General features: G+C 37.5%; 1 protein-coding gene across 3 annotated transcripts in view; it reads right to left on the reverse strand.

Moving 5' to 3' along the window:
- Window positions 1–25,918, reverse strand: part of pdlim5a (PDZ and LIM domain 5a) — a 59,205-nt gene that overhangs the window by 10,367 nt on the left and 22,920 nt on the right. The window contains exons 4-10 of one of the 3 annotated variants that reach the window (XM_087849176.1): window positions 15,378–15,417; window positions 14,406–14,836; window positions 10,321–10,341; window positions 10,199–10,216; window positions 9,657–9,829; window positions 9,517–9,553; window positions 161–243 (exon numbers count right to left, since the gene is read on the reverse strand). In XM_087849176.1, coding sequence (XP_087705302.1) covers window positions 161–243; window positions 9,517–9,553; window positions 9,657–9,829; window positions 10,199–10,216; window positions 10,321–10,341; window positions 14,406–14,836; window positions 15,378–15,417 — 803 coding nt within the window. Of the gene's footprint in view, window positions 1–160; window positions 244–9,516; window positions 9,554–9,656; window positions 9,830–10,198; window positions 10,217–10,320; window positions 10,342–12,381; window positions 12,408–14,405; window positions 14,837–15,377; window positions 15,418–25,918 lie in introns of all 3 variants that reach the window. The other 2 variants (XM_087849174.1, XM_087849175.1) reach the window with 2 other exon arrangements.

The raw sequence follows: 25,918 nt of genomic DNA on the forward strand, positions 1-25,918 counted from the left end.
AACAAGAGCCTGCTGTGTCTTGGTCCAAGTGCATACATTGTATTCTTTTTAAAGGATGTAAAACTGATTTTAAGAAATTGTGACTGTGAATGTGACTGAGTGGAAAGTTAGGATTAGCTGCTATCACATGAATGCAAGCAAGAACACACACAGTGTTTACCATAGGTTGTTGCAGGTCCTTTGATCATAGTCTTAACAACTGCAGACTCATGGCTGTTGAGTTCGGGTTCCACATATTCCTCACTGTGCAGGACAACACAACAGAAACACAACATTAAAATTGCTTAATGAGATTTGTAATCAAATGTATGACTTAATGCTAGAATCCACTGCCCCTGATAGAGCTCAAACAATATATTGGCCAATTTCAGCCATTCATAACAGCTGACAGGAGGAACACCTTTGCAAAATTTGTCCACAAGACAGCACTCTTTAACTTCTCTGTCGGCAACACGTTTGGAATGCCACAAACTAAACAACCAGTTCATCCAAGCAGAATGTGGCAGAGTGGAAATCAGTTATCCACAAGTTGTTTGCTTAGCTTTTGCAAATATGAAAGATTAAAATTCATATATGTAATTTTTTAACTAAAATGAGAAATATCGGTATCGTTATCAGTTTTAGAAATCCTTGATCAGGCTCTAGTCCCTACATATCAGATGTTCAGAAAACACATTGCCAAAATTACCTATGCCCAAATACAGATGTCAGTTTTTCAGTGAGCTCACCCCAAAAATAAAAAGCTGAATGTCATGAAATTTGTGCTATAAGTAGAGCATGGGCAAAGGATGAACTCATTAAATTTTGGTGTAGATCCAGCTCAACAGGCCTTCTACTGGTTTCTATTTTCATCCGTCTCACTCATCACTCAGAGTGATGGCTCATACGGCAGTAATGGTAGCAGATTCTGTTTACATATGTGCAGTATAGTATATATCTTAGTTATTATTTTATTATCTTTGAAAAATACCTTTCATAACTCATTTTAATCATATCCCACTAAGGAGGCAAGAAGGAAAACAGGGGAAAAAAAACACCAATTTTCTTAAGTTCTTCTCAAAATACACTCAGATACACTCCAGACTATCTACCTGCTGACAGATGGAGAGATGGTATGGTACCAACCAAAACACAGAATGCAACTATAGCGAAAACAGTACAGTATGCACCTTCACTGTACACGTGCTCCTTGTGAATCCAGTACACACTAAAAGTTACCCATGTGCCACATTCATAGGAGAACACAGTCCAGGCTGCAGGAATGATGACAGAGAGGAGACAAGTAGGACTGAACAGCAGTAATATTACAGCACACCTAATCAAAGGTGATGCCAGAGGAAGAATTTCAGTGATTGAAGACACTCAACAGACTACAGCTGAGTAAAAAAGATAATAAGATAATGTATTATAAAAAAGAGCTAATTTCACATCAACTGTGGATTGATGCCGGACTACATGAATTAAAGACCATATAGTGCCGAATGTGAACACATAAATTACACTATATTCACTAATTAATTTCTATATTATTCTAGCAAATGTACACAAAGGTGCATGTTACCACTGTTGCTTTTCTTCTATAATGGGTCAATAGTGGTTTCTTAATGGGTCTGGACACTTCTTTGCAGTCATATAAAATCTAAGCCAACTAAAACTGCATTACTATGGATTCATTGGTCGATTCTCATGGTCTCCCAAGAAATACAACTACATTTTAAACGCAGGTCAAAGGATAAGTAACTTTACGAGATTCTGTACTAAGATTTAATGGTTATTGCGTCAAATGAAGCCCAACCACTAATTCCTGTGATGAAATCATGGGTCATAGGATTTAAGGCACGTTACAGCTCATCACACAAGATGGATAAATTGACCTGAGCATATTATATGATTTCATATGGTTCTTCTTCCATATCTGATGAAGATGACTGTACCACAGGGTGATGCATTTGATCTTTAAAGGAATCCAAATATATCTGACACTGATTTGAGTATTCAAGGTTTCAAAAGTAAAAACGTAAGGCTCCTATTTTCTGTGGTTAATAACTTCAGTTCATCTCTCATGAGTTAAAATGTTTGGATGTAATGCAGACCTGTAGGCAACACCTTCTTCTGTCTTCACCCTTGAGGTAAAGGAAATTTTCTTTTTTTTTTAAATAGTTGTCTCTAGTTGTCTGTCAACTCTTTGAAGCATTCCTTCAAATCACATGCCATTTTTAATTACACAAATGACAAATAAACTATAAAAACAAGAGAGGAAATCAACTTTGAAAAACCTTTAATGTTTTTTACCTGATTTTGGCCAGCTATTAAATATTTTTGCCAGTTTGCATGTACCAGAGATTTGCCAAGGTTTGTCCAATTATCATGGTGGAAAAGCACAAAATATCTCCGTCCTTTAATTAAATGTAACCCCAAGGTCTCAAACTTTCCTCTGCAAAATGAATAACCTCTCTATAACATCAAGTGTGTGAGTGTGTGTGTGTGTGTGTGTGTGTGTGTGTGTGTGTTTAAGTATGCGCATACTCTTGAGCACCAACTGAGTAACCTGGGTGGGCCAACAATCTCTCCCCAGACATATTACAACCATAATGCATAGTTGCAGTTGATGCCAACAGTTGGATCACTGCTGTCTTCCCCTTGTGCCTGGCAGTTAGAGGACTCATGGGAGACACATGTTATGGCAACTGCAGTCATAGTTACGATAAGTTGTGCCTGTATGTTTTGTATGAACAAGAACTAGAGAATGAAAGAGAGGAAAGTACAGTGAGATTCAAAGAGACAGAAACTAGTGAAAGGTTTGTGTAGCTTATTTAGAGCCATTCAAAGCATTACATTATTTATACAGATTGGGGATTTACCATAGCACTATTCAAACTTTCTAAATGAGTGCTTAACATAACTCTGGAATACAGTAAGTGTATTCTAGAAGGGCCTCCTCTTCAGTGACACTCCTTGTGAGAAAAAAATAAAACAAATAAAAGTAATAATTACAGCTTAAAAATGGTATAACTGAAACAGAAGTTAAATGGCTGTCAAAAATGACAATCGACCTGTTACGTTTACAACAAACATGCTTCATTTGCTGTTGTAAAACTGTAAAAATGTACACTATGGAAATGTGAGTATTCAATTTGTTTCTTAAATATATCTAAAATACATTGTGTCTCAACCTGAAATGGGAATAATCATAGAGGCAACTGTGAGGCTTCACTCCACATCTTCTAAAACATCCTACGTAACACCAACGCTCTCCTATTTACATTGGCTCCCTATAAAATTTAGGTTTTAGTCTGAGTGTTTGGTGATCACTTTTAGAGCGTTTCATGGTCAGATGGCTCCCTGTATTAATGAAAATTCACATGTAAACACTGCGTGTCTGAAATCAACTAATGAATGCTTGCTTGTGGCATGTGCAGTGCTTTTGAAGTCTAGCTCCCAACTTGTGGTACTCGCTCCTAACTGATACTGTTAGGGTGAAGCTTAACACGCACCTGTAGAGGACTGCTTTTATTTAGATGTGTCCATTTGTAGCATTTTTATTGTTGTTACTTTGTATTGTAAAGCACTTTGTCACTTTTGCCTTACTTAGTTACTGATTCATATATACATATATATACATACTGACATAATCTACACACACAGTCTCCAATGCAATGATCAGTATTGTGATAAATACATCCAGTGGACTGTTGTGTTAGCATTGATTCCAGCCAATCAGCCTGCAGCCAGCACAGGCCTAATCTAAGTATTCTCTGTAAGAAAGAGACTGCAGGGCTACATACAATCTTTATTCATTCTCATTATCAGCTTACCTTTTTGTATATCATATGTCTGACAGTAGGAGCCACGGCTATTCACACTAACTTCTTACATCTATAGGCAGAGACAAAACTGAAAGTATCCTGAAACTATCCATTGCAGACAAAGTGCTGACAGTGCCAACTAGCTGGATTTGTACTGCCATTTTTACTAAAGCAGGGGAACAAGTACACTAGAAAGCATCTTTGTGATCGGGTCACAGAAGCCACAATAGCAATGAGTTCTCAAACCACTCCTATCTTGGAACATATCATTTGCTGATAAACTGAATAATTATACCATACCTCATATAGGTAGTTGCCAACACCTTATTAATAAAAGAGAAATTTAGGACATCTGTAAAGTTCCTTCGAGCATCTTGTGCACATTTGTGCACTGTCTATTTTTCAGAAATAGATTTTTTTTAAACTACCAAAGTCCTGAGAACAGTTTTTGTAGTAGTTCCTTCTACAGTAGGTAGCAGTACAGTTAAAAAGCATATTTCCCTGTGTTGCCATGATAACAATATTCACAGTCTTTCTCTCTGCATAGCAACAGAAACAAAAAGCATCAGCAGGCATCAGCTTATCAAGCAAGCAAGAAAAAAAAATTTCAGGAAAGACCTTTTCCTCATCATGCTATTAGGCTAATAAACTACGATTAAAGACCACAGTGCCATCTATTTAAATTATCTTGGCCAACAAGCTAACAACATTTATTCATATTAGCTACAGTAATTTGCTAACAACAGGTGACAAATAGAGCAGGAAATAAGATGCTCCCCAGCGTTTCATTCATTAGAACCAGTTACATTGAAGCTCATTAATATTCTCTACCAATCAGTCCAATTACATGTAACTTTATTGTATTTTCTAAGACTGTGATTAGTTTTATGGAGAGCTCTGCTGTTTGTTTCTGATTCGGCAGTAGCCACTTATATTGCTGACCATCTGGACATACTTGGCCACATATGAATCTTGTCAATTGTCAGGGATAATTAAAGAGGCTCGGGCTTTTCATTCTATCATCTGATCTATTTTGTATTGTACTCTTTATATACATTGATAAATATACATTTATTTATGCCTTGTCAGTGGTCCTAATCTGTATCGCCGCTGCTGCTCCTGTGGTTGTCTTATCTGAAGTTTATTTTCTACCTAATAATGACACTTCCTGTTTGATGCTATTAAGAGATAATGAAAAAAATAGAGACGATTTTACATATGTAAGGTAACCCCTTGTGTACTGTAGTGCCAACAAGAGTTTGTATTATGCATCGCATAAATGTGTTGGTTTAATTTAAATACTGAACAAATGGTCCATTTACATAGCTGACTGCTGTCCAGGAGCTCTCTCCACCACGCAACAGATGGTCTATAATTTAGCGCTGTTATATTCTTTGGATCAAATTTGGTTTTCACGCACTGTTTCAACCATGCGCTTCTATTCACACTCACGCAGTGACAGAGACGTCCATCCATCGTAGGCACCCACTCAAGCTCCCTCGTGCAAATGCACACGCACCGTTCGTGCTTCACGGTTTTACTGTGTGCAGTTGTGTCCACCAACCAATGACTGATCTCTGTGAGATGCTGCCAAGCTATTTCATAGTGACCACAGAATGTCATAGTTGGTATGAACTGTCGCTGCAGAGACATATGGACCATGTCCTTTGGCGCGGGCATGCTTTGAATAAACATGGCTTGTTCACTGTTGACAGCAGCTATTGAACCACATGGTCCGTGAATCCGAGGCCTTGTTTATGCTGTGAGTTGAAAATAACGAAACTATTTGTTATACTGGTGAAATGGTGTTATGATGAGCAATGCAACAACTAATAAAATGCAACCCATCCAAAAAACATCTTCCATACAGATGTACAGCTTTATATATGTATTTATTTACATGCTATTGTTGCAAAGTTGCAAGCATAATAAAATGTTGTAAGAGCATTTGCTCAAAGTTTTGCTTACAGTCTGTTATGTCTACCTTTTGTTCTTTAGCAGGTCCAGCTCATGGACACTATAGCTTTTCTTCCTTAAGCATTTTGCAGTGAAACTAACATAACAGCTGAGCAGGACATAAATAAATAAAGTACTGAGATGCTGCCTTCTCACAAGATACTTTGTTCTGCCCTGGTTGAAGCAGGAAAGGCAAAGGACCAAAGGAAACAGAAAGAGACAAAAAACAAAGAGTGGAGCAAAGGAACAAATGAGAGGTTTCCATCATATAAATACATTGTAGTGCCCCTGTGTTGAGATGGAAGCAAGGTCAGACTGAGTTGAAGCAGTAGAGTTAAACAGTAGCAGGAATATTACTGTGCGCTTACTGGACAGCATTTTCTGAGTCAGTGCTTCCCTCTGGTGGCAACACGGGAAAAATGTTGGTCCAGATCCCAAAAAAAGTCCAGAGCTTACAGTTGATTTTTAGTATTTTATACACACACACACACACACACACACAGAGAGAGAGAGAGAGAGAGAGAGAGAGAGAGAGAGAGAGAGAAATGTAAAATTCCTTAATGTGTGCAACAAAGCAATGAGCAGGTGAAAGAGTCTTAAGTAGCAGGAATATGAATAAAAACAGAGTTTTGAGAAATGTGTTATTTGGCTCTTGTGCACTGGCAGATAAGAGATAGCAGAAAATAATGTGTTTGGGTTCGAGTGTTTTGGCATGCTCTAAATTACATGAAGTCAAAAGAACTGCAAAAAAAATGTACATAATGTGGTTATGTGGCTTTGTATTACTGTGTGTGTGTGTGTGTGTGTGTGTGTGTGTGTGTGTGTGTGTGTGTGTGCGTGCAAGTTGTTTTTAAAAAATGTTATTCCATCTTCCTTGAAGGTGACTACAGTGTCACTATTAAAAGTGGAAAGTTCTACATGAGCCCCCTGCCTCCCCACCACAAACAGATTCAATAAGACAGCTAGAACAGGAAAGAGCAACAGAATTCAGAATAGTGAGAACAAACAAAAAGACACCAGAAACAGAGAAACAGGAAACAAGAAAAAACCTCAACAAATTTATTAGCCTATTAGCTACAATGTAGAATTTTTAAACAACCTTCAAGCACAGAAAATAAATAGCAGACTTCAGCATTCTTCAAAATTGTGCTTTTCTACACAAGAAAAAAACTGATTACATTCAGAACTTGCACTAAGTAAACATAGGGATGAAATATATGTTAAGGCACTGGAGGAATATGTCACATACAAAGGTCTTAAAATAGTATTTATAAAGTCACTTTGTACAACCTCATTCCTGGTTGTTTTAAACCAGACTGGACTGTTTATTTTATACCAGCAGCATGACGTATACGGTTAAGTCTTAATTTGTTGGACAAAGACAGTTTTTCCTCTCTAAAACAACAATTGTGATTTTTAAATCAAACAATCAGATGAAGATTGAGGTTGAGACTTTAATTGAGGCTTTAATTTGAGGGATTTACAAAATTATTTGAATGAAACGTGTAGTTAGTAGGATTACGTAAACCCCTGTTTCCACTAACCAACTTCTCTGCCTTGAGAAATTCTTTGGTTGCTTTTGCAGTATTCTTTGGGTCATTATCCATTTGCACTGTGAAGCACCATCTGATCAGTTTTGCAGCATTTGTCTGAATCTGAGCAGAGTATAGCCATGTACACTTAACAATTCATCCTGCTACTTCTGTCAGCACTCACAATAAAACATAGTGGACTGGTTTAACTGGCAGCCATACCTACCCATACCATACCATTGCATCCACCAATTCAATTCTTTGAATCTAATGAATATTTTGTCATGAACTAACACAGAAACAGGTTTCATAAGTCAGTCAACTGCCCAAATTCATTAGAGTCACTGAAAATGGAGCACTGTGTATAAGAAAACGTGTATTTCAGTTAAGTCAACACTTTTGTTAAACCCCCTGATTTAAAACTTAATATCTGCACTTCAATTACATCCAGACTGTTTGATTTTAAAATGCATTTTGGTGATGCGCAGTGACAAAAACCACAAAAACTTGCCTCTGCCTTTGTCCAGCAAATATACTTCATACTGTACATACATGCACTACAAGTTGAAATGTATTTTTTTCTGTTTATGAAATCATTCAGCAGATACATTAGATGTAAACAAGCTACTGACTCTTAAAGAAGTGTCCTCTGTAACATACATTTATGCAACAAGTGACATACCTAATACAGTCTGCACATACTCATCCAGACCTTATCCAGATTTATCCAGAAGTGATTTTTCAGCTATTTTTTTTATGTCTTTTATGTCGAATGTGTGAACGTTGACTGAATATTTTGAGTTTGCTTGTATACACCTGTGTGCAGTACTTTAGTATTCATATCGGAAGTTCTGGCTTTCTCAACTTTTATCTCTGCAACAATGGAAGATGACACCACACATTACCACAAATGGGCTCAACTAAAATTGTATATACTCCTCCTCCAGGGTTCTAGGTATGCACTTACTGTAATTCATCCATCTATAACTACAGGGTTGGAATCAGTGGAGTGGGCGAAGCACATAAGCGACACACAATAAACAGTCTAAAAGGGTCCAGCACATTGCAAACTGTAAAGGACAAGCCCACACACACACTCAAACGCACACACTGACACACTTACAGACACAATAAAACTCCCAATGTTCACAAGCATGCTCTCACTCCAGCATTATCTCCTTTACTTATTTTAATCTCACTGATCCACAATCATATATTCCTTCAGCACCTTACCGTTTTATTTTGTACACCTAAACAGTGAGACAGCCAATCACACACACAGGCACACAGACACATACACAAAGTCTACTGGACATTGAGGGTGCGAGCAGACACTCCGTGGTGCCAGTCTCTCAGCTCGTTGTACTTGGGGCCAATCACCAACCGAGTGGTCTTGTTCACTCTGCCATCCAGCACAAGTAAGAAGAAGAAAGAAGAAGAAGAAAAGGACACCAGAAGAGACATAAAAGAATGATTTAGGAAGAATAGGAATGTTGCCCTACAATCTGCATTAAGATGCAGTAAAAGCAATTGTATAATTGATATGGGAAGTGCTGATCTTTACCATGTCCACTGAATCATGGCCATTAGGATGAATTGAATGGATCAAACCACACAGCTACATTCACATTCAGAATTATCTGTATGTTAGCATGAGTGATGTCAGACACGCAGTAACTCCACAAACCACCAAGAGCAATAGACAACCAATGGACAACCAACGGCGAGAATAAGGCCACAATGCAGTCATGGTTGCAGCACATCATGCAGCACAGCAAACCCGTCACATCCACAAACGACAATGACTAATAGAAAAAAACAAACCAAAACACTCATTTACACCTTAACTGGTAAATACACAGAGCAAGACTCTTAACTGCTGACATGCTCCAAAACAGCCTTGAGTAGCATTAGAGGAGAATGTAATGAGAATGGCTTTCTGAGCTTTCGGAGCTCAGAAAGCCATTCAGAATTGTGAAGTGCAGTACTCAGAGGTCTGGCTTTTGACTTAATGAATAAAATGTGATCCTTCCTCTGCTGTCTAGACAGGAAGAACCCACACAGCATCAGTGTGATTGCCAGAACTGTGCCACAAAGATTCAGCGTGAGAATCTCTGTTTGCTCCATAAAAGTGACTTTTATGTTAGCGACATCCAGCTAACTCCACACAATCAATGACAATAAAAAGTAAAATTTGAGCATTTTCATTGCCATGCACTTACTTTGTCTTCTTGGCTGTGTCAGCTTCTTCATTTTGAACTGCAAGGGCAATAACATTAGACAAAGCATCACAATTATTAAGTTTGGTCAACAGTTTATATGCACTAATATTACATGTACTATACTGTAGTCAGGAGTATACCATTCTCAGTTCCAGTGATCTGAGCCAGAATCCTGAAAGATCTGGACTGGGTGGTGCCAGTACGTGGGCGCCAGTCCTCGGTGTCCTCCATTATGCGCTTTCTGCTGGCATCAGCGTGACTGGGAACATGGTAAAAATGGATGTCTGTATCCACAACATGTTTCCTAGGCACTCTGAGATAGGATAGGAAACAAGAGGATGCATGGAATCAGTAGATATACCTCCCATATAACTAAAGTAACAGAGATGGTGATTAATAACAGTGAGCTGGACACCACAATGTGTTATGATGTAAAAGCATGTTCGATTTTTTAGATTTTTAAGAAGTTACCTTGACTAGATGACTTTAAATTAATATACAACACACATTTTGAGGTTATTATACAAAATAATGAATAATCAAACTGTTAGATAATTAGAGGTATGTGAAATGAAAGTGTGCCACACTGTAAATATGTAAATGGGCGCTAATTAGGCAAGGGCGAAGAGATCACACCGCAGTCTGTTAAATGAATTTGGTGGCAAAGACACCAATAAAATACCTTGGTGGCAGGGGTTTTCTTTTAAACAAACAAGACAGAATAGAAATGAAAATAAACAAAATAAATGCACAATAATATAAAATATCTGTGCTGAGAATGAATGGATTTGTGAAAAGACTTACTTTAAAATACTTTGAGGTCCACTATAGTGGAAGTAAAGAAAGAAGACAGAGACAGAAATGGATTTACTCGTGATAAAAACTTTTATGGAAAACTTTTATGGGAATCTTATAAGATTATAAGATAGTGACTGGAGTGGAAAATAAAAAAATAAAATAACAAAAGATTCATAGACCACATCTACCAGTGCACGTACAACACAAAGCCAACAGAAGGAATTAACCAAAACAGGCTGGGTCTCTTTTCAACCACATGGTGGTGTCACTGAACTGCATACAAAACAGTAGAGCAACACTTAATTTAAAACAGTTTGAAAAGTTGTGGTTTTATTCAAATCATAGTGAGGAACATGCACATTTGAAACATATAACTAAATTACTTTTGGTCTTTACGTGTCTGTATGAACAGTACATGCATGCACAGCCACAAACCTCTTACTAATTGGTTGTCAATACACACACACACACACACGCACACACACACACATGGAAACAACGATTTTTTCAGGCTCTGCTGTCAATAAATCACCTATAAATCCACTTCCACTAACAAACTCACCTAGCACATTCAATACAGACTGATTTATGAGTCTCTCAGCACACTCTTGTTAAAGCAGCAGCTATGTGGGTGTGGCAGTGTTGACAGCTATATGTTAGCCTGGTCACACACTTCCAGTACTGGGAGCATTTCATATTATATTCCCTGTGTGTGTTGTGTAAGAGAATGTGTTGTGGATGCCACTCTGTCAGAATCAATAGTAGAGATTCATACTTCAGGGAAAATATAGTGTTGCCCCAGGAAAGTGCACCATAGTAAGTCTGATTTTAATTAGCTAAAGCATGTAGACCGCAGTGCTGCAGTTCTCGATTAATGTAAACCTGAAATTAGCCAAACTGAACAATAAACCATTTTTATTAGTAATCTTGGTAAAATACTATAAAAATGTCTTACTACTTACACATGGCTTTAATAATGAATAAGGAAAACGATTTATACTGTAAGATCTTAAATAAAATGTAAACAGTGAACTATTACAACATTTTCACATTGCACTATTAAAATGTAATGATAATAATGATGATATATTGTTATAATAATAATAATGAATAAAAATAATAAATTAAATGTAAATTAAAAACAGAATGCAATAATTAAAAAAATCAGCAGGTGAACTGCTGAAAACAAACAAGAAACAATAAAAAACACATATATATCTCATAGATATCTCGTTGATAGTGATATCTTGTTGTTTTGTATATGCAGTATTTTGCGGACTTTTAAGTTTTCTATGTCATGTCTAAGCATTTTCAAGATGTAATAAGTGTAAAATGATACACAAAAAGCAAAAAGCCTTTTATAATAAATACACAATGATCGAAGGAAATTTGGGGTCTGGGAAACCTGTGCACTATTAATGCATGGCAATATACAGTTACACAGGTTTTTAGGCAACATATGCTGCAATTCATTCGTCTTTTAAAGAGAAGACCTTGCTTATTTCTGCAAGACAGCGCCAAACCACACTGTTTATGTTCTAACATGGTTCAATACTAAAGGAATAAGGGTGCTAAATTGTCTAAGCCTGTCAATAACTCTACACTTTTGGTGCATTATGAAAAAAAAGTGAAGGCTATGACTTCTGTCATTTTCAACTTTTGCGTTGTCATTAATAAATAAATAAAGTGCATTCTTTTCTTCATTAGGTTTGGCACACTGTCAGAATGTTTTTTGGAAATTAGATTGCAGGTAAGTAAACCCATATGGAAAAGATATATATAAATCTTATAAAGTTTTTATCTGTCTTGTGTGAAACTTGTGTGAAAAGCATACAAGTGAAAACAGATATAATATACTTACTAAAACAATATATGAAAGTGGCCACTTTCATGAGTAAATCATATAAGCCTTATATGATTCACTATATGAAGTAGGCCACATCTGATGCAAGTCTTTTATATGTTTTTTCTATTTCTTTTCCATATGGGAATGCATGCACAGAGAAGTCTGAACAGGTAACAAAGAAAAGTGGCTAGTTAATCATGTGACATGCTTCAGAGACTAACTTTGTCACTTGACGAGATGCTGCCGTCTGGAAAGCAGAGAAAAAAAGATTGAAAGGGACTGACATTGACACACACACATGTAAGATACATACATACATATATATATATATATATATATATATATATATATATACACATATATATATATATATATATATACACACACACATATATATATATATATATATATATATATATATATATATATAAAATCTTACAGTAATATACACTGAAAGATGTAATTCATAAATCCCCCGTAATTCATAACCGCACAAATTATTTGCAACATGCAGCATGCAAACAAACAAGATGCAAAGCTGGATACATGCATGTAGTGCCAGGCTTTATGCATATCAGCAACAGAAGAAAATAAATAGAATAGATACGCCTGCTATTAAGCATGCATGGAAATATAGATCAAATCATAGTTTGGTCTGCGTAATTATGTAGACATAATGGTGACTATGCTTTCAATGTGTATATATTTCTACACATTTCATATACAGCTGTGAAAGTAAATCTTTTAGATGGATTGTGAATGATTAAAATGATGTAATATGTGAATCTATTAGTGAAAACAGGAGCAAAGGAGTAACTTCAGTAACTATGTTACATGTTGAGATGTTTTTTAATGAGATTAGCTATCGATAAAAAAACTTCAAATCTAAAGAAATATCAATTTCAAGATTTAATAAAGTAGTTTAATTACCTGATGTGGTATTAAATGTTAACTCTGATACATGAGATAGGCCACGTACGTGACTAAAATGCATCACTAGTCTCTAGTGTGTACGTGCGCACGTCTGCGCGGTGTAAGATTATATTGTGCAGATCACTAGTGACTGCTGAGTCTTACAGAAAGAGAGACCACTGACTAGTTTCAAAAGTGCTCAGAGAGAGAACGTAATTGGAACGAACTGAGAAATTATGAGTCAGAGAAGGCGCGGTCCATTTGGCACCTCCTCTTTTCAAAACTATTTAATTAAAAAAATGAGTCAAGGACACTAAAAATTGCCAGTGTAGGCATTTGCACATGTTTAAATTTATATGATTCCAGAGTTTACGGACTAATTCTTTCTTAAAATAAGAGCAAAGAGAATGCCAAACTACTAAAGTTACCAATTGAGGATATATATTTAGACAGATTACTGACAGCATCATAGCTTAGTTATACTCACTATGGCTCTAGAAAGGTTGAAAGACGAGTTGAGACAGAAAAGGAGGAAGAGTATATGATGGCAGAAATATTGGTGAAGACAGTTCCATGCAGCTATGATGTAAAAGATGGTGATTGATTTAAAAGAGAAATAGACTCCATCTTTCTCTTCATCCTTCCAATACGCTTATAAAGGTCAACAGTGGAGAGGTTCTCCTTAATGATTCGTGATAAAATGAAGACCTATGAGCGCGATGTGCTCACAAACACAAAAAATAGAAGTGAGACTGCACCTGCATTTAAACAAGTTAAAATGAGGTGATATCCTCCCACAGCAAGCGTCATGGCATGTTTTATTTACTATTTTAAGAAAACTCTGGAAGCTATTTACTATGTTTAAGAAAGCACGCCTAACTGTTTGTCTTTTCTTATTTCACAGAATTTCAGAATTGAAATGATCCTGATCAAGGGGAATTGATTTTCATGTTTCTTTGGTCTGGCACCTAGAAAATTTTCCCAGATGTTTGCAAACTTGCGCTTTTTTTTAGGAATGTTGGCAAAGGATAACTGAAATATATATTTGGATATTATATGCTGTAAGAAGTAATGCATTGGACTTAAAGTTAACTATAACCTTGTAAACATGTCCTAGAGAAACACCACAGGTTACTACAGGTTACTGCATAAATTGGTATTTCAACTGGTGTTTGAATCTGAACCTGGTAATCATCCAGCAGGCACGGTAGTAAAAATGTGCAATAATACCCATAAGGAGAGCAAACAGACGGTCTCAGTGGATAAAACTGAGGAATGTGAAAGAGCCGAGAACGGTTAATTGTTTGAACCAGTTTACAAAGCCACCACTCACCCATTAAACTGCAGTGGTAAGGCTCCACCCTGACTCTCCAACAGGCCCCGCCTCTGCCCCATGGCCACCTCACACGCATTCTCAGTGGAGTACAGGTTGATTGGTGTGTTATAGACCGAAGGCTGAGGCGGGACGAGGACAGGGGGGGAGGAGGAGGCAGAGGATGGATAAGAGACAGGAGGTGGAGAAAGAGAAGGAGGACGAGGACTAGTATGGAAGGATGCAGGTGTAAAGGCAGAGGACGGAGAGGGGATGGAAGTGGCAAAAGGGAACTGTAAAGGAGGGTGTTCACTCTCTGATTTGCAGTCCCCGTAAGGTCTGGGGGCCTTGTTGTTGGACACAGCAGAGTGGCTGGATGAATGATCATGAGGATGGGGTGGAAGAGGAGGATGGGCAATGGCTACCGGTTTTATGATGTCTGATCTGTTGCCCTACCGATACGAGAGAAAAGCATGCAAATACAAACACAGATAAATCACATCAAATCACACACTATGCTGATGTTTCCCAGGTTACATATTCATATCTATATGTTTGTCTAGTATAAGTAGTTCAGTTAACACAATTTAAAATAAACTTCAATCATAATTTCTTTATTTTAAAAAAACTAGGGAAACACCAGTATACCTGACTGTAATTCATAATAACCATAAAACATAGCAAATGAATCAAGACAAAAGTGGTGGTCATGCAACAAAATAACTTCTAACCACTAAAAAGAAGTCACTCACTAGAGAACAAGGAACCCCAGGTGACAGCTTTTTAATTACTTTACTTTTACTTACTTTTACTTTAATGAATTCATTTGTTTATTAAGGAGTTTTGGCCACATATTTCACTTTTCACATGACTACACAGACAAACACAAATATGTAGCTGCTCTAAATCCAATTATTCACCTGGGATGCCTCACTTTAATTAATGAGTGATTAGTATTTGCACTTTGAGCTGAGTTTCATATTTTTACAGTACCTTTGGTGCAACAGGAGGAGGTTTAGACACACTGGGGGCCCTAAAAGGAAGAAAGAAAAAGGGAAAGGAAAACTTTATGAGTTATGATGGCACACCACTCTTTTTTTCATTTTATTATTTCCTTTCAAACATTGTGACTTTAAGCCAGCACCATGCGGCTAAAATTACACCAGCTCTTCCACACTGTTTGCTAATATTTATAGAAATATTAAAAGGGCCAATACCATACTGTCATTTTTTAGGTTTTGCTGAGGTTTATTTAAAAAAACAAAAAAACAAAAAAACAAGCGGTTACAGTGAATTACAACTAAACCGTTGAGCTTTCAGCATAGAAACCAAGACTGAGAAACGTTTCTGTCATCATTTATGAGAGCACCAAAAGAGGCCTGGTGTGTGTCTATGCATGAAACAAATAAATTCTAGTTACTGGAGCTGAAAATTGTGGTTTCTTTCAATCTGTCTAAACTTCTAAAGGCAGCTGTTTTTAGTTCATAAAGGCCTGTATTAATCTGATACATTTGGTGTTTGATACTCTTGATGCCTCTTTAAGCTCTGATCTCCCCTAAAGGTCATGTGAGGAGCATGTCTGGAACTCCCTACACTCTTAACTTTGCCCAGAAGTAATTCTGGCTTAGCACTTCATAGCAATACTAATTTTACTGAGATCCTTTTTCATCTGTTGACAATATTTTTTGCTGACGTATGTGGTTTAAAATGACATCAATGCAACAGCACCTAATTTATGCAAATAAGTGAATCAAATCAGCAAGAGTAAACACTGGAGATCAACTTTTGTAACACTACCAACAAACAGGTACACATGGAACAAATGACAAACGGTTGTGCAGTGCTACACGGCTTGATTGAGGATGTAAAAAAGGGGGGTAGTATGTAAGTTAACATAAATTAAAGGTTAAGCAACCTGCACAGTAACTGCAGACATGTAAATATCAGCTGCTTTGCATTCCTTTCAGAGCAATCCTTCATGAAACTTCCTCAGGGAGGTTCATGTCCTTCATCTCTGTAAATCTGAACCGACACCCTTGTAGTAGCTAGAATCTCATCAGTCTCCAGACACAGATACGCACTTGGCTTTTTCTCTTTTTATCTTGTTCCACACTAGTTTTGTTTTGCCAGAACTGAGATAATCACAAATCATATTTGCAGCAGGAACGGTTTATGGGCAAATGTTGTGTTGAACAGTTACACAACAGATTTTATCGTGGCTGTAGCTTTCGTAGATTTTGAACACAGGAATTTATGCAGATCCCCACACTCAAACAAGATTTTTACTTTTAGGAAAAGGAAATAAGAGAAAATAAACTGGCCTAAGCAAAGTATCTGTAACAGGCTTTTCGGCACTCCAGGCTGTATTTTGACCCCAGGAACCTTTACTGATAAAATTCTTTGTGCATAGACATCCTGATTGTGGTCATGGCACTTAACTATCACAATAGGTTGATTGTAGTGTCAATTACATTCCTGTTTGCAACAATTCAGCTCATCTTTCCTTTTCGTGTGTCAGTAAGTCACCTGTATCCTCTCATCTCCTGACGGTTTGGGTTCGTTTCCATGGACACACTAAACCATAAACAGTCCAGCATATCCCCAAGGCTAATCTGGGGACAGCCATGATCTCATGGGCACAACCAATACCATGGAAATATGTGTGGCACATCGGGGTAGTAAGGGGAACACTGGGTTAGTCAGAAAGGTATTTCAAATTTGATACCGTCATCTCTGTGAGCCACTGCCTTGATTACACCGCACCTATAACTGGAAAACACTAGCATGGAAATGGTTACAGTCACATGTTAGGGGGAAAAGATGGCTGTTAGAAAGTGAATATAAACAGCAGTCTAATTTAACTCACAGGGGTTCAGATCTGTCCTCACAGTCAAATTGAATTTTAGGTTTCAAACAAGAAACCTACAGTTTTAATAAGATGTGTCCTCTGACTTGGCTCAACCTTGGCAGAACTCATGAGAGCATCAAGGTTGATCTTCCTGAAACTTAAGTAGCTGTTAATAACAACTCAGAACTGGAGAAAGTGTATGTGAAAATGTCCTTGCACTGGGTAAAAGTTACACACACAATCAGCAGTCACTAAATAAACAAATAACAGTTTTATTTTTCTTTAATTTTGATAAATTGCCACAACATGACAGCGATATGATGGGTTACACGAGAAGATGTAAAACCTTAATGTTTTTTCATAAGTGAAAAGTGAGGCTCCTAAATTGAACTGCTGCTATAGACACTGATAGTGTGACAGCGACAAACATAGCAGTTCATCTGTCCTGGACACCAAATTGGAAACACTGTGTGTGCATCCGTGTGTTCTTTGTCTTAATGTAGCGATCCATTTAGGGGTTATCTGTCCATGTTTCGTGTTAACTGTCAGGCTCTACATGCCTGTCTCTGCTTTGCTCTGTTTAATGTTCATGGACATTTTATTACATAACAGTGTGATTGCTAAGGATAAAAAGAATATAATATAAACGATGTTTTTCTTTGTATGCTGGTAATCAGTAGTTGAGCTTGTATCAAATTGTCTACATTTTCATCATTCGATTTTTCACTGTTTGCGGAGGATAATGTAAAAATTAGATTCTGTGGTTTGGGTGGGTGTTGGTGCAGCATCATGTTAATATTAAATTTAATCTTGTGTGTTATTTCACTAATTACATAGCTCCAATGTGTATCTTTTAATTTGTTTTATAGCAGACTTGATAGATTAATTGACCTCATCATGAAGAGCAGGTATCTCTTTTTCGTCTCCTCTCAAATCACCCATACAATCGCTGCTGTTCCATGTTCTCAGTTGTGCATTTGTTTCTAATCTCTTTGGTCTATTCTTGCTCAAATGACATCATTGAGTGATGTTTCCAGGGCTGTGCCCTGACATGCCATCAACTTCACCGGCAAGGAACTAACACTACTGAATCAGTAGGAGATTGTTGCCCGTATGTGTGTCTGTGTGTGTGAGTTAGGAGCCGTTAGCAGGCAAAATACGTGTAGATTATACTACACAAGCACAATATACACAGAGATGCACAAATACCCACATTCACGTGTAAGAATTTTAAATTTCTTTAAGTAGGTGTTTTGCCATATGGATGACACAATCGCTAGAGGTGGCGAAACAACAAAGATCCAGTTGTTCACAAAAACTTCACATGCACACGCAGAGAGGGTGGGGTGACAGTGATTTCAGACAGGACAGGTTGGTCCAGGAAATGTTGCTGGGAAAATGCAATAACACAGACCACAAGGACCAGTTTATACACTCCATGGGACATGCTCCTTCAAATAAGCGTTCATGAATGCAAACACACACATGGAGGCACAAAGTGCGTCTGTCCAAGTTTATTTTTAGATTTAGTACACCCTAGCATTTCTTTCTTTCTTTCTTTCTTTCTTTTTGCTCAGATTTTTTTTTAACAACCATGAACACTGACTTAATAATAATAGATTGGATTTATATAGCGCTTTTCAAGGCACCCAAAGCGCTTTACAATGCCACTATTCATTCACTCTCACATTCACACACTGGTGGAGGCAAGCTACGGTTGCAGCTACAGCTGCCCTGGGGCAGACTGAGGCGAGGCTGCCATATCGCGCCATTGGCCCCTCTGGCCAACACCAGTAGGCGGTAGGGTAAAGTGTCTTGCCCAAGGACACAACGACCAGGACAGAGAGACGGGGATCGAACCGGTGACCTTCCAGTTACAGATACGCTTCCCAACCCCCTGAGCCACAGTCGCCCCAATTGCATACAATTTGTCTCTTTTGGGCATCTATTTTGCATGTGTTATGGACTCCTAGTCCATAACACAGCAAAATAGTAGAGTGAGGAAAGAATACACATTTTGTCAAGCGTCAAAATGATACTAGGAAAAAAATTTTTCACACTATATAGGAACTTATTCAGCTAGTCTGAGAGGACACATCCTTTTTTGCTGTGAAGATTTAAGGGTTTTAGAAGCTCCTTAATTTACATACAAACATAACTGTGCCTTTTTTTAGGCAGTACTTTACAAAGCAACAACAAAAAAACATTTCCTCTTAGCGCTTCCCAGTTTTTTTCTTCTCACACTGTTTCCTCTTTATTATTTCAGCTCTCACCATTTGTATCTGTCTCTGTTCTAATCATCTTGCTTTTCTTTCTAACTTGCCTTCCTGCCTTTCATGTAGATTCTTTTTCCTCTGGACCCCTAGAGTGAGGTCACCCTTTTTAAACAAAAGAGATAATGACTTAGAGAATAAACAAAGACATCTAAAATGTATGCAGTCGTCATTCCTGAAGGTGGGACACATACTCTTAGCCTTTGTGTATTTATTTCTTGTTCTGTACCTTATTAGGAAAAAAAGGGAGATGAAGAGGATGGTTTGGTTTCAATCTTTTCCCAGTTCTACCTTAAACTGGAGCAGACAGACACACGTGTGCAGGAGAAAATGCCAGGGAAGCCCTAAAAATAGAGCGATTGGCAGGATTATTGCCACATGTGGTTCACCATTTGGGTGTTTGATAATCAATTTCTGTGTGCAGTGATTAGAGAGGACTTGGTCAGTGTTGTTATGATGTGATCGAATCCAACAACATCTGCATTAGCTACTATTTGCATACCAATACTATTTACTAGAAATGGTCCTTAAATAGATCTGGAAGCCGACTCTGACTGTCATTATCGGCCCTCACGTTAGGCAAGGCCATATGAGAAACATCTCCTAATGTAGCATTACAAGGCTGTGTGTGTGTGTCTGTGTGTGTGTGTGTGTGTGTGTGTGTGTGTGTGTGTGCGCGCATGTGACAGAACTCTATTCATGTCCATTTATCTTGGTATGAGTGTGTTTTCCTCCACATTTCTTATCCTCTCCATCCCACCATTATCTCTATACTGGCCTCAACAGGCCTTTCAAATACATATGACATCACACGAGGCCCTAAAATGAGCTTTGAAAGTGACCAGACCCAAAAAGCCACAGCAGTATCTTCAGTCAGTCAAATAAACTTAGTCTGAAACAAATTGTAAAGACATACAAGTAGTATTCTCACAGCTGCATTTCAGGTGTTCGTCAGTTATTCTCACATCAAGAAACCTCAACATTATGTAGCTCACGATAAATGGGAGGTGTTTTTTAAACATCTTTTCTACATTGTTTTAGTTCTGTCCTCTTCCATAAATGCACATGCCAACACAAATACTCAGGGCACAAACTGACCATGGTTTTCATGGATGCAAGCTTTTAAGATACAACAATAATCTAGGCCCGCTTATCTGATGGGCCACAAAAGCTTGCACGTCACGCTGACACAACCTACTGCTAATGCAGCTAGATTACATTCAATTTAATACTTCTTAGTATACAGTTGATTTTAAAATCGCTATTTTATAGATCTTGCAGATCTTCATCAGCAATCTTTCTGTCTGTAGTTTACTTCTAGAAATTTGGGGTTAATAGTGGGGAAGTAATAAAGAGGCAACACAAGCCTGAACATATCACAACTGTATTTACTCTGGTAACATGGCAACAAATAATTTTTATAGTAATTCACTTTCTAACAAAAACACAGCAGTTGACTGGTACCCTAAGGAGTCTTAAAGCAAATCATGAGAGGAAACAGACCCATTAAGTTAAACCCCATCAGCGCAGGAGAAAGGAGGTAGTGTTAGAGTCTGCTGGTCAACAGTACTAAAGGCAGTACCTCTATAACTATAATCTGTATTTCTCCACAGTAAGTGGGAAAAAATAGTGTGATAAAAACTGTGAATAAAAATCCAAAAAATGAGTCACAAAACCTAGAGTCTACTGCCAATACACATAGTTTATAGAGTCAGTATATTAAGTACATTAAACAGTAAATCAATGAAAAACCATTTAAAATCTCATGCTCTATTATAAACTACTGCTGAAGCACAGATGAAATAATTTAGGGTAATAAAACAGATGCGATTGTTTACAGTATTTAAAATTTTTTTTGATGTTTTCCAATTTTATGAAACACTAAAGTCTTGTAATATATATCTTTTAAAGGCAGAGGGCAGATGGTTTGTTTTTACATGAAATTTTAATGCAACTGCTGAGTGGTTGTGTAATGGTACAGAGTTGGTCTGAATGCTTGCATTGTTTCTAGACTAGCAGGGCAGTAAATAGCAGAGCTAGAATCCTGAGTTGTCTTTTTAAATCTAATTTAAACTTTTACAGCCTTCTTTCACAGGAGACTGACCGAGAAGTAAAACTTTGGATCGTGGTTTGAGGAAGGCATCCATCTGAGTCAAGTCGAGCAGCCGCCTCTACTTTTTTTGATATACCGAAAAAAAGTAAATTGACTTTAAAAAAAAGTCTACCGTGTAATTTGAACACAAAAATTTAATGTTGCTATCTTGAACATAATTAAATCATGTAGGATCTGTATGAAATTTAACAACTTAATTTGTTCTTGTTGAGATGACCTGATACAATCTAGTAAGAGTGGTTAGTGTCTTTAAGAGTGATCACAAGATCACACGAGATTTTAAACCACAGGAAAATCACTGGAGGCAGACAACTACACCCACACCCCGTGCATGCTAGCGCTATTTATTGTGGTTTAACCTGTCAAGGACAAAAACGTAAAGAAGATTCTGCATCAAGCCTTGAAATCATAGCTTTCCTACTTTTGATAAGCCAGGATTGGTGGCGTGGTGGTTAGTGCTGTAAGAAGGTTCTGGGTTCAAATCCACAGTCTGGTGCAAATGGATGTTTGTCTCTATGTGACAGACTGGTGAGCTATCCAGGGTGTACCCTGCCTTGTAACCTATCACTCCAGGGTTATACCCCTGCAACCAGGCTAAAGATAGAAGGATGGTAGTTGTTGTAGATCCATAAAATTTTTATGGTAACCAGACTCTAGACTTTGTTGAACGTTATGTAATATGAAGACAACATGTAGTATTTAAGTGACAAAGTAGTAGTGGCTATGTAATGCTATTGTGGTTGCAAGAGCATTACACCAGCCAACTTTGACCCTCTGTCTTTGTGTTACACAGACAACTGTTCGGCAGCAGAGATTAAGGGTCACCAGGATCTATTCATGTCTGTCATCAGGACCCATCAACAAGGTAACACACAGATGGCAGTAGTATCCAATTGTTTGAATGTTATAAATAAATTAATAAATGAACAATTAAAAAATAAATAAAGTTAGATTATAGAATTTTAAAATATTAAGCCTTTTTTTTACAAGACCGTATTAAAGCCTTAAATACTCTTGCGCTGCTGGAGTCTGATAGCTATGCAAAAGGTGGGGGAAGGTTTTGCTGTTTTTTTTTGTTTTTTTAATATATAGTCATGTGGATGCTAACCTGCAAGGAGAGAAGACTACTGATGCTTACTTTATCTACACTTGAAATGTCTGCTTACTTTTAAGCAAGGTCATTAATCTATATTTAAATTTCTGTTTAATTCACTAGAGCATTAGTTGGAGGAATATCCATAACTGTAGCATGTATGTATATACAATAATAAGCACCCTCCCTTCACAGAGAATAAGTTGACTGTTATTTCTAAAATCAGGCAATGACAACACCTGGTGACACATCAGTCAGCTGAACTTTCTTGAGGCAAATACTGCACACAGCTTCGCCTCTAGTAGCTGGATCAGTTATCATCTGAGTCCCGAAATAGTCCTGTAAAATTGTTCACACAACTCGCAGTCACCATCTTTTCAGCACCCCCCTTTTCCATCTTCTTCTAACTATAAATGTCATCATAGTATCACTTTATTAGAAAGATGAGCACCTGTATTTATGATGGTAGAAATACTTTTCTAAATGCTGGAATTATGGTAACGTAATACTGTAGTACTAACAGGTAGGGCTGGGCTATATCATACCGTTCATGGTAATACCGGGGTAATGTTGGGCAACGATAGGAAAATGAAATATTGCGATAGAATATGGGTAAAACGCGCATGCGCAGTGCCTATGTTTACATACGCACATGACGGCGACGCAGAATGAGAAGAGCGAAAGTGGATCGTTAAATGAAACGGATAAACCAGAATTGGTTTGTAAAAATGTTGCAACTTCAGTGGTGTGGCACTGGTTTGGCTTTCATCCGTCAGATACACAACAAAACACTATTTTTGGTAGAGCATGCTAGCGGGCCGTCGTTATTACCGTGGTTTTTGGAAAATACGGCACACTTAAAATCAATCCTTTGATTTTTCTGAAAATCCACAGTGCCCCTTATAATCCCGTGAACCTTATGCATGAATTCTGGTTGTGTTTACTGACCTCCAAACGATTTTATGTGGTACACGGCGCTCGAAAATCTGTCAAATGTTTTAGTACGACTTTGCTAAGCTACGAACCCGCACCGCTTGATGGATTGTTGGAGCATTACGGCTATCGTAGACAGGAGCCTCGCGGAGTGATACGTACTGTGCTTCAACATAATATTATATAATATTGTGTGTGTATAACCTCTTTTTAAGTTTTGTGGATATTGTACATGGTTATGATGAGGATATGTCGGCCAATTTCCACTGGAAATGCCTTTTGGTTAAATTGTCAGCAAGGAATTTGCATTTGCACTGTTACATTTTTATATAACTTTAATGCACATAAAAAACAGCTGCTTGTTTAAGTGAAAATACATTGATGTTTTTGGGGGTTTTTTTGCACTAATAAAGTTGAGGAGTAGTAAAGTATTTTGTAAAGTGTCAATTATATCATCAGTTATATTGTTATCGCAGATTTTCAAATGTATATCGTGATAAATCTTTTTGGTCATATCGCCCTGCTCTACTAACAGGTCTATTTAACATTTATCATTGTGTCTATGTAGCTGACAGTCTTAATAAGAACCACACAAAGCAAAGAGCAGCGAGAGACTCTAGACCAGTATCCAAAGGAAACATGAGTTAATTCAAAAACTGTCAAACCTACTTATAGAGTAAAAGTGCACCCTGAGCTGTCTTTGCATTATACATCACACCCAGTCAAAGACTGATTTGATTGGGTGTGATGTGAGTTCATAATAGACAGAAGAAGAATGTATTGTTTCAAGTAGGGGTTCTGTTCAGAAGTACTTGAGTACTTTTTTTTCTTCATAAGAGAAATCAGTGTTACAGGGCTCACGCTGTATGAGGACACATGATTCTATGGGATCTAAAACAGGTTGAACTGATGCTGCATTCTTTAGCAATGTAGTCTTGCAAGACCTATCCAGTACTGAACTATAGTCTCAATCTATTTATAACATGTACTAGTCCATCAACTCCAACTGCTTTCATCAGAAGAATAAACAGCGCAACAGTGATAGGCAGGCTGCAAAAGTGCCAACAACAAACTGTTAATGTCAGCAAGACAGGGAAAAAGTCGATGTTTTTGTCTTTTGATTTTAGTGCTTTGCAGTTCTCAGTTTCTTTTCTTCTGTTTGGCAGCTCACAAGTATTTTTAAGGCAGTAACATCAGGAATAATACATAAAATAGAAGAAAGAAAGACAGGCTAAAGAGACAGGGCTCAGGCTATGAAGATTATTCAGAACTGTCTGCTCATCAAAATGATCCACAGCTGGACCAGGAAGTGTTTTCCATATTCCACATCTGGCCTTAGGTCTGTTGAAAGGGTTATGGATATCAATGTGCATCAAAATCACTTTGAAACATTCGTTCACAGAGATTCAGGATTTACTAGATTGGTTCTAGTTTCCTTGAATTGTTTTCGTCTTGTTTTGGATACTCTGTATCTGTTTACCTGGCCTGGTTCTTGCTTTTTCTCTCTTTGGCTCTTTACCTAAAATACACAAACTCTTCCATTGTTCTCGGAGTGATGTTAGGTCAATGCCTCAAAATCGTGCAGGGCTATAGTAGTATGCCTCATTTCTTCATATTTGCCTTCCAAGGAGCCAGACTTTCTTGTAATTTTTTAAAGTCCTAACATTGGCTATTTCTTCACTCATTTATAGTCCAGCTCTTGTACCTGACCATTATCGGACTAATGACTTCTGGTAAGCCACTTAACACTTATCTATGACTCATTTAAACACAAAAAGGCACCTATCTCAAAGGATGAGCCAGTGTCGTGACTACTCAACATAACAGACAATTTAATGATGAAATGATTTACCTTGTCACTAGAAACATGTTGCAATAATACATAATTTGTTCCCATTTCTTTAGTTGAATCTAGGAAAAATGCCAGCAATGTCTTTAAGAAATAGGAAAAAATCCAGCAAAGACTTGACACAAGACCTGAAAGATACATCTGGCCCTTTGGTTGATCCCTGTACTATTTGCCGAGGATAATCAGAAATGGTCTCAGTGGAAGGGTGGCTGTCAAGGAGCCATTCCTAAGTAAGGGAAACAGGGAAAAAGGCTGGGTTCTGCCAAAGAATACAAGAACTGCACTGTAAATCAGTGGCAGCAGGTCTTACAGAGTGAAGAATCGAAATTTGTCATTAATCAGAAAGAGGCCAGAAAACAGTTACAACAGTGAGTGTCTGCACCAATCTATAAAACACGGTGGAGGCTGTGTCATTTAGGTCGCAT

The sequence above is a fragment of the Neolamprologus brichardi genome, chromosome 12, assembly GCF_056152115.1.
Source record: "Neolamprologus brichardi isolate AB-2024 chromosome 12, ASM5615211v1, whole genome shotgun sequence".
NCBI classification, from domain to species: Eukaryota; Metazoa; Chordata; class Actinopteri; order Cichliformes; family Cichlidae; genus Neolamprologus; species Neolamprologus brichardi.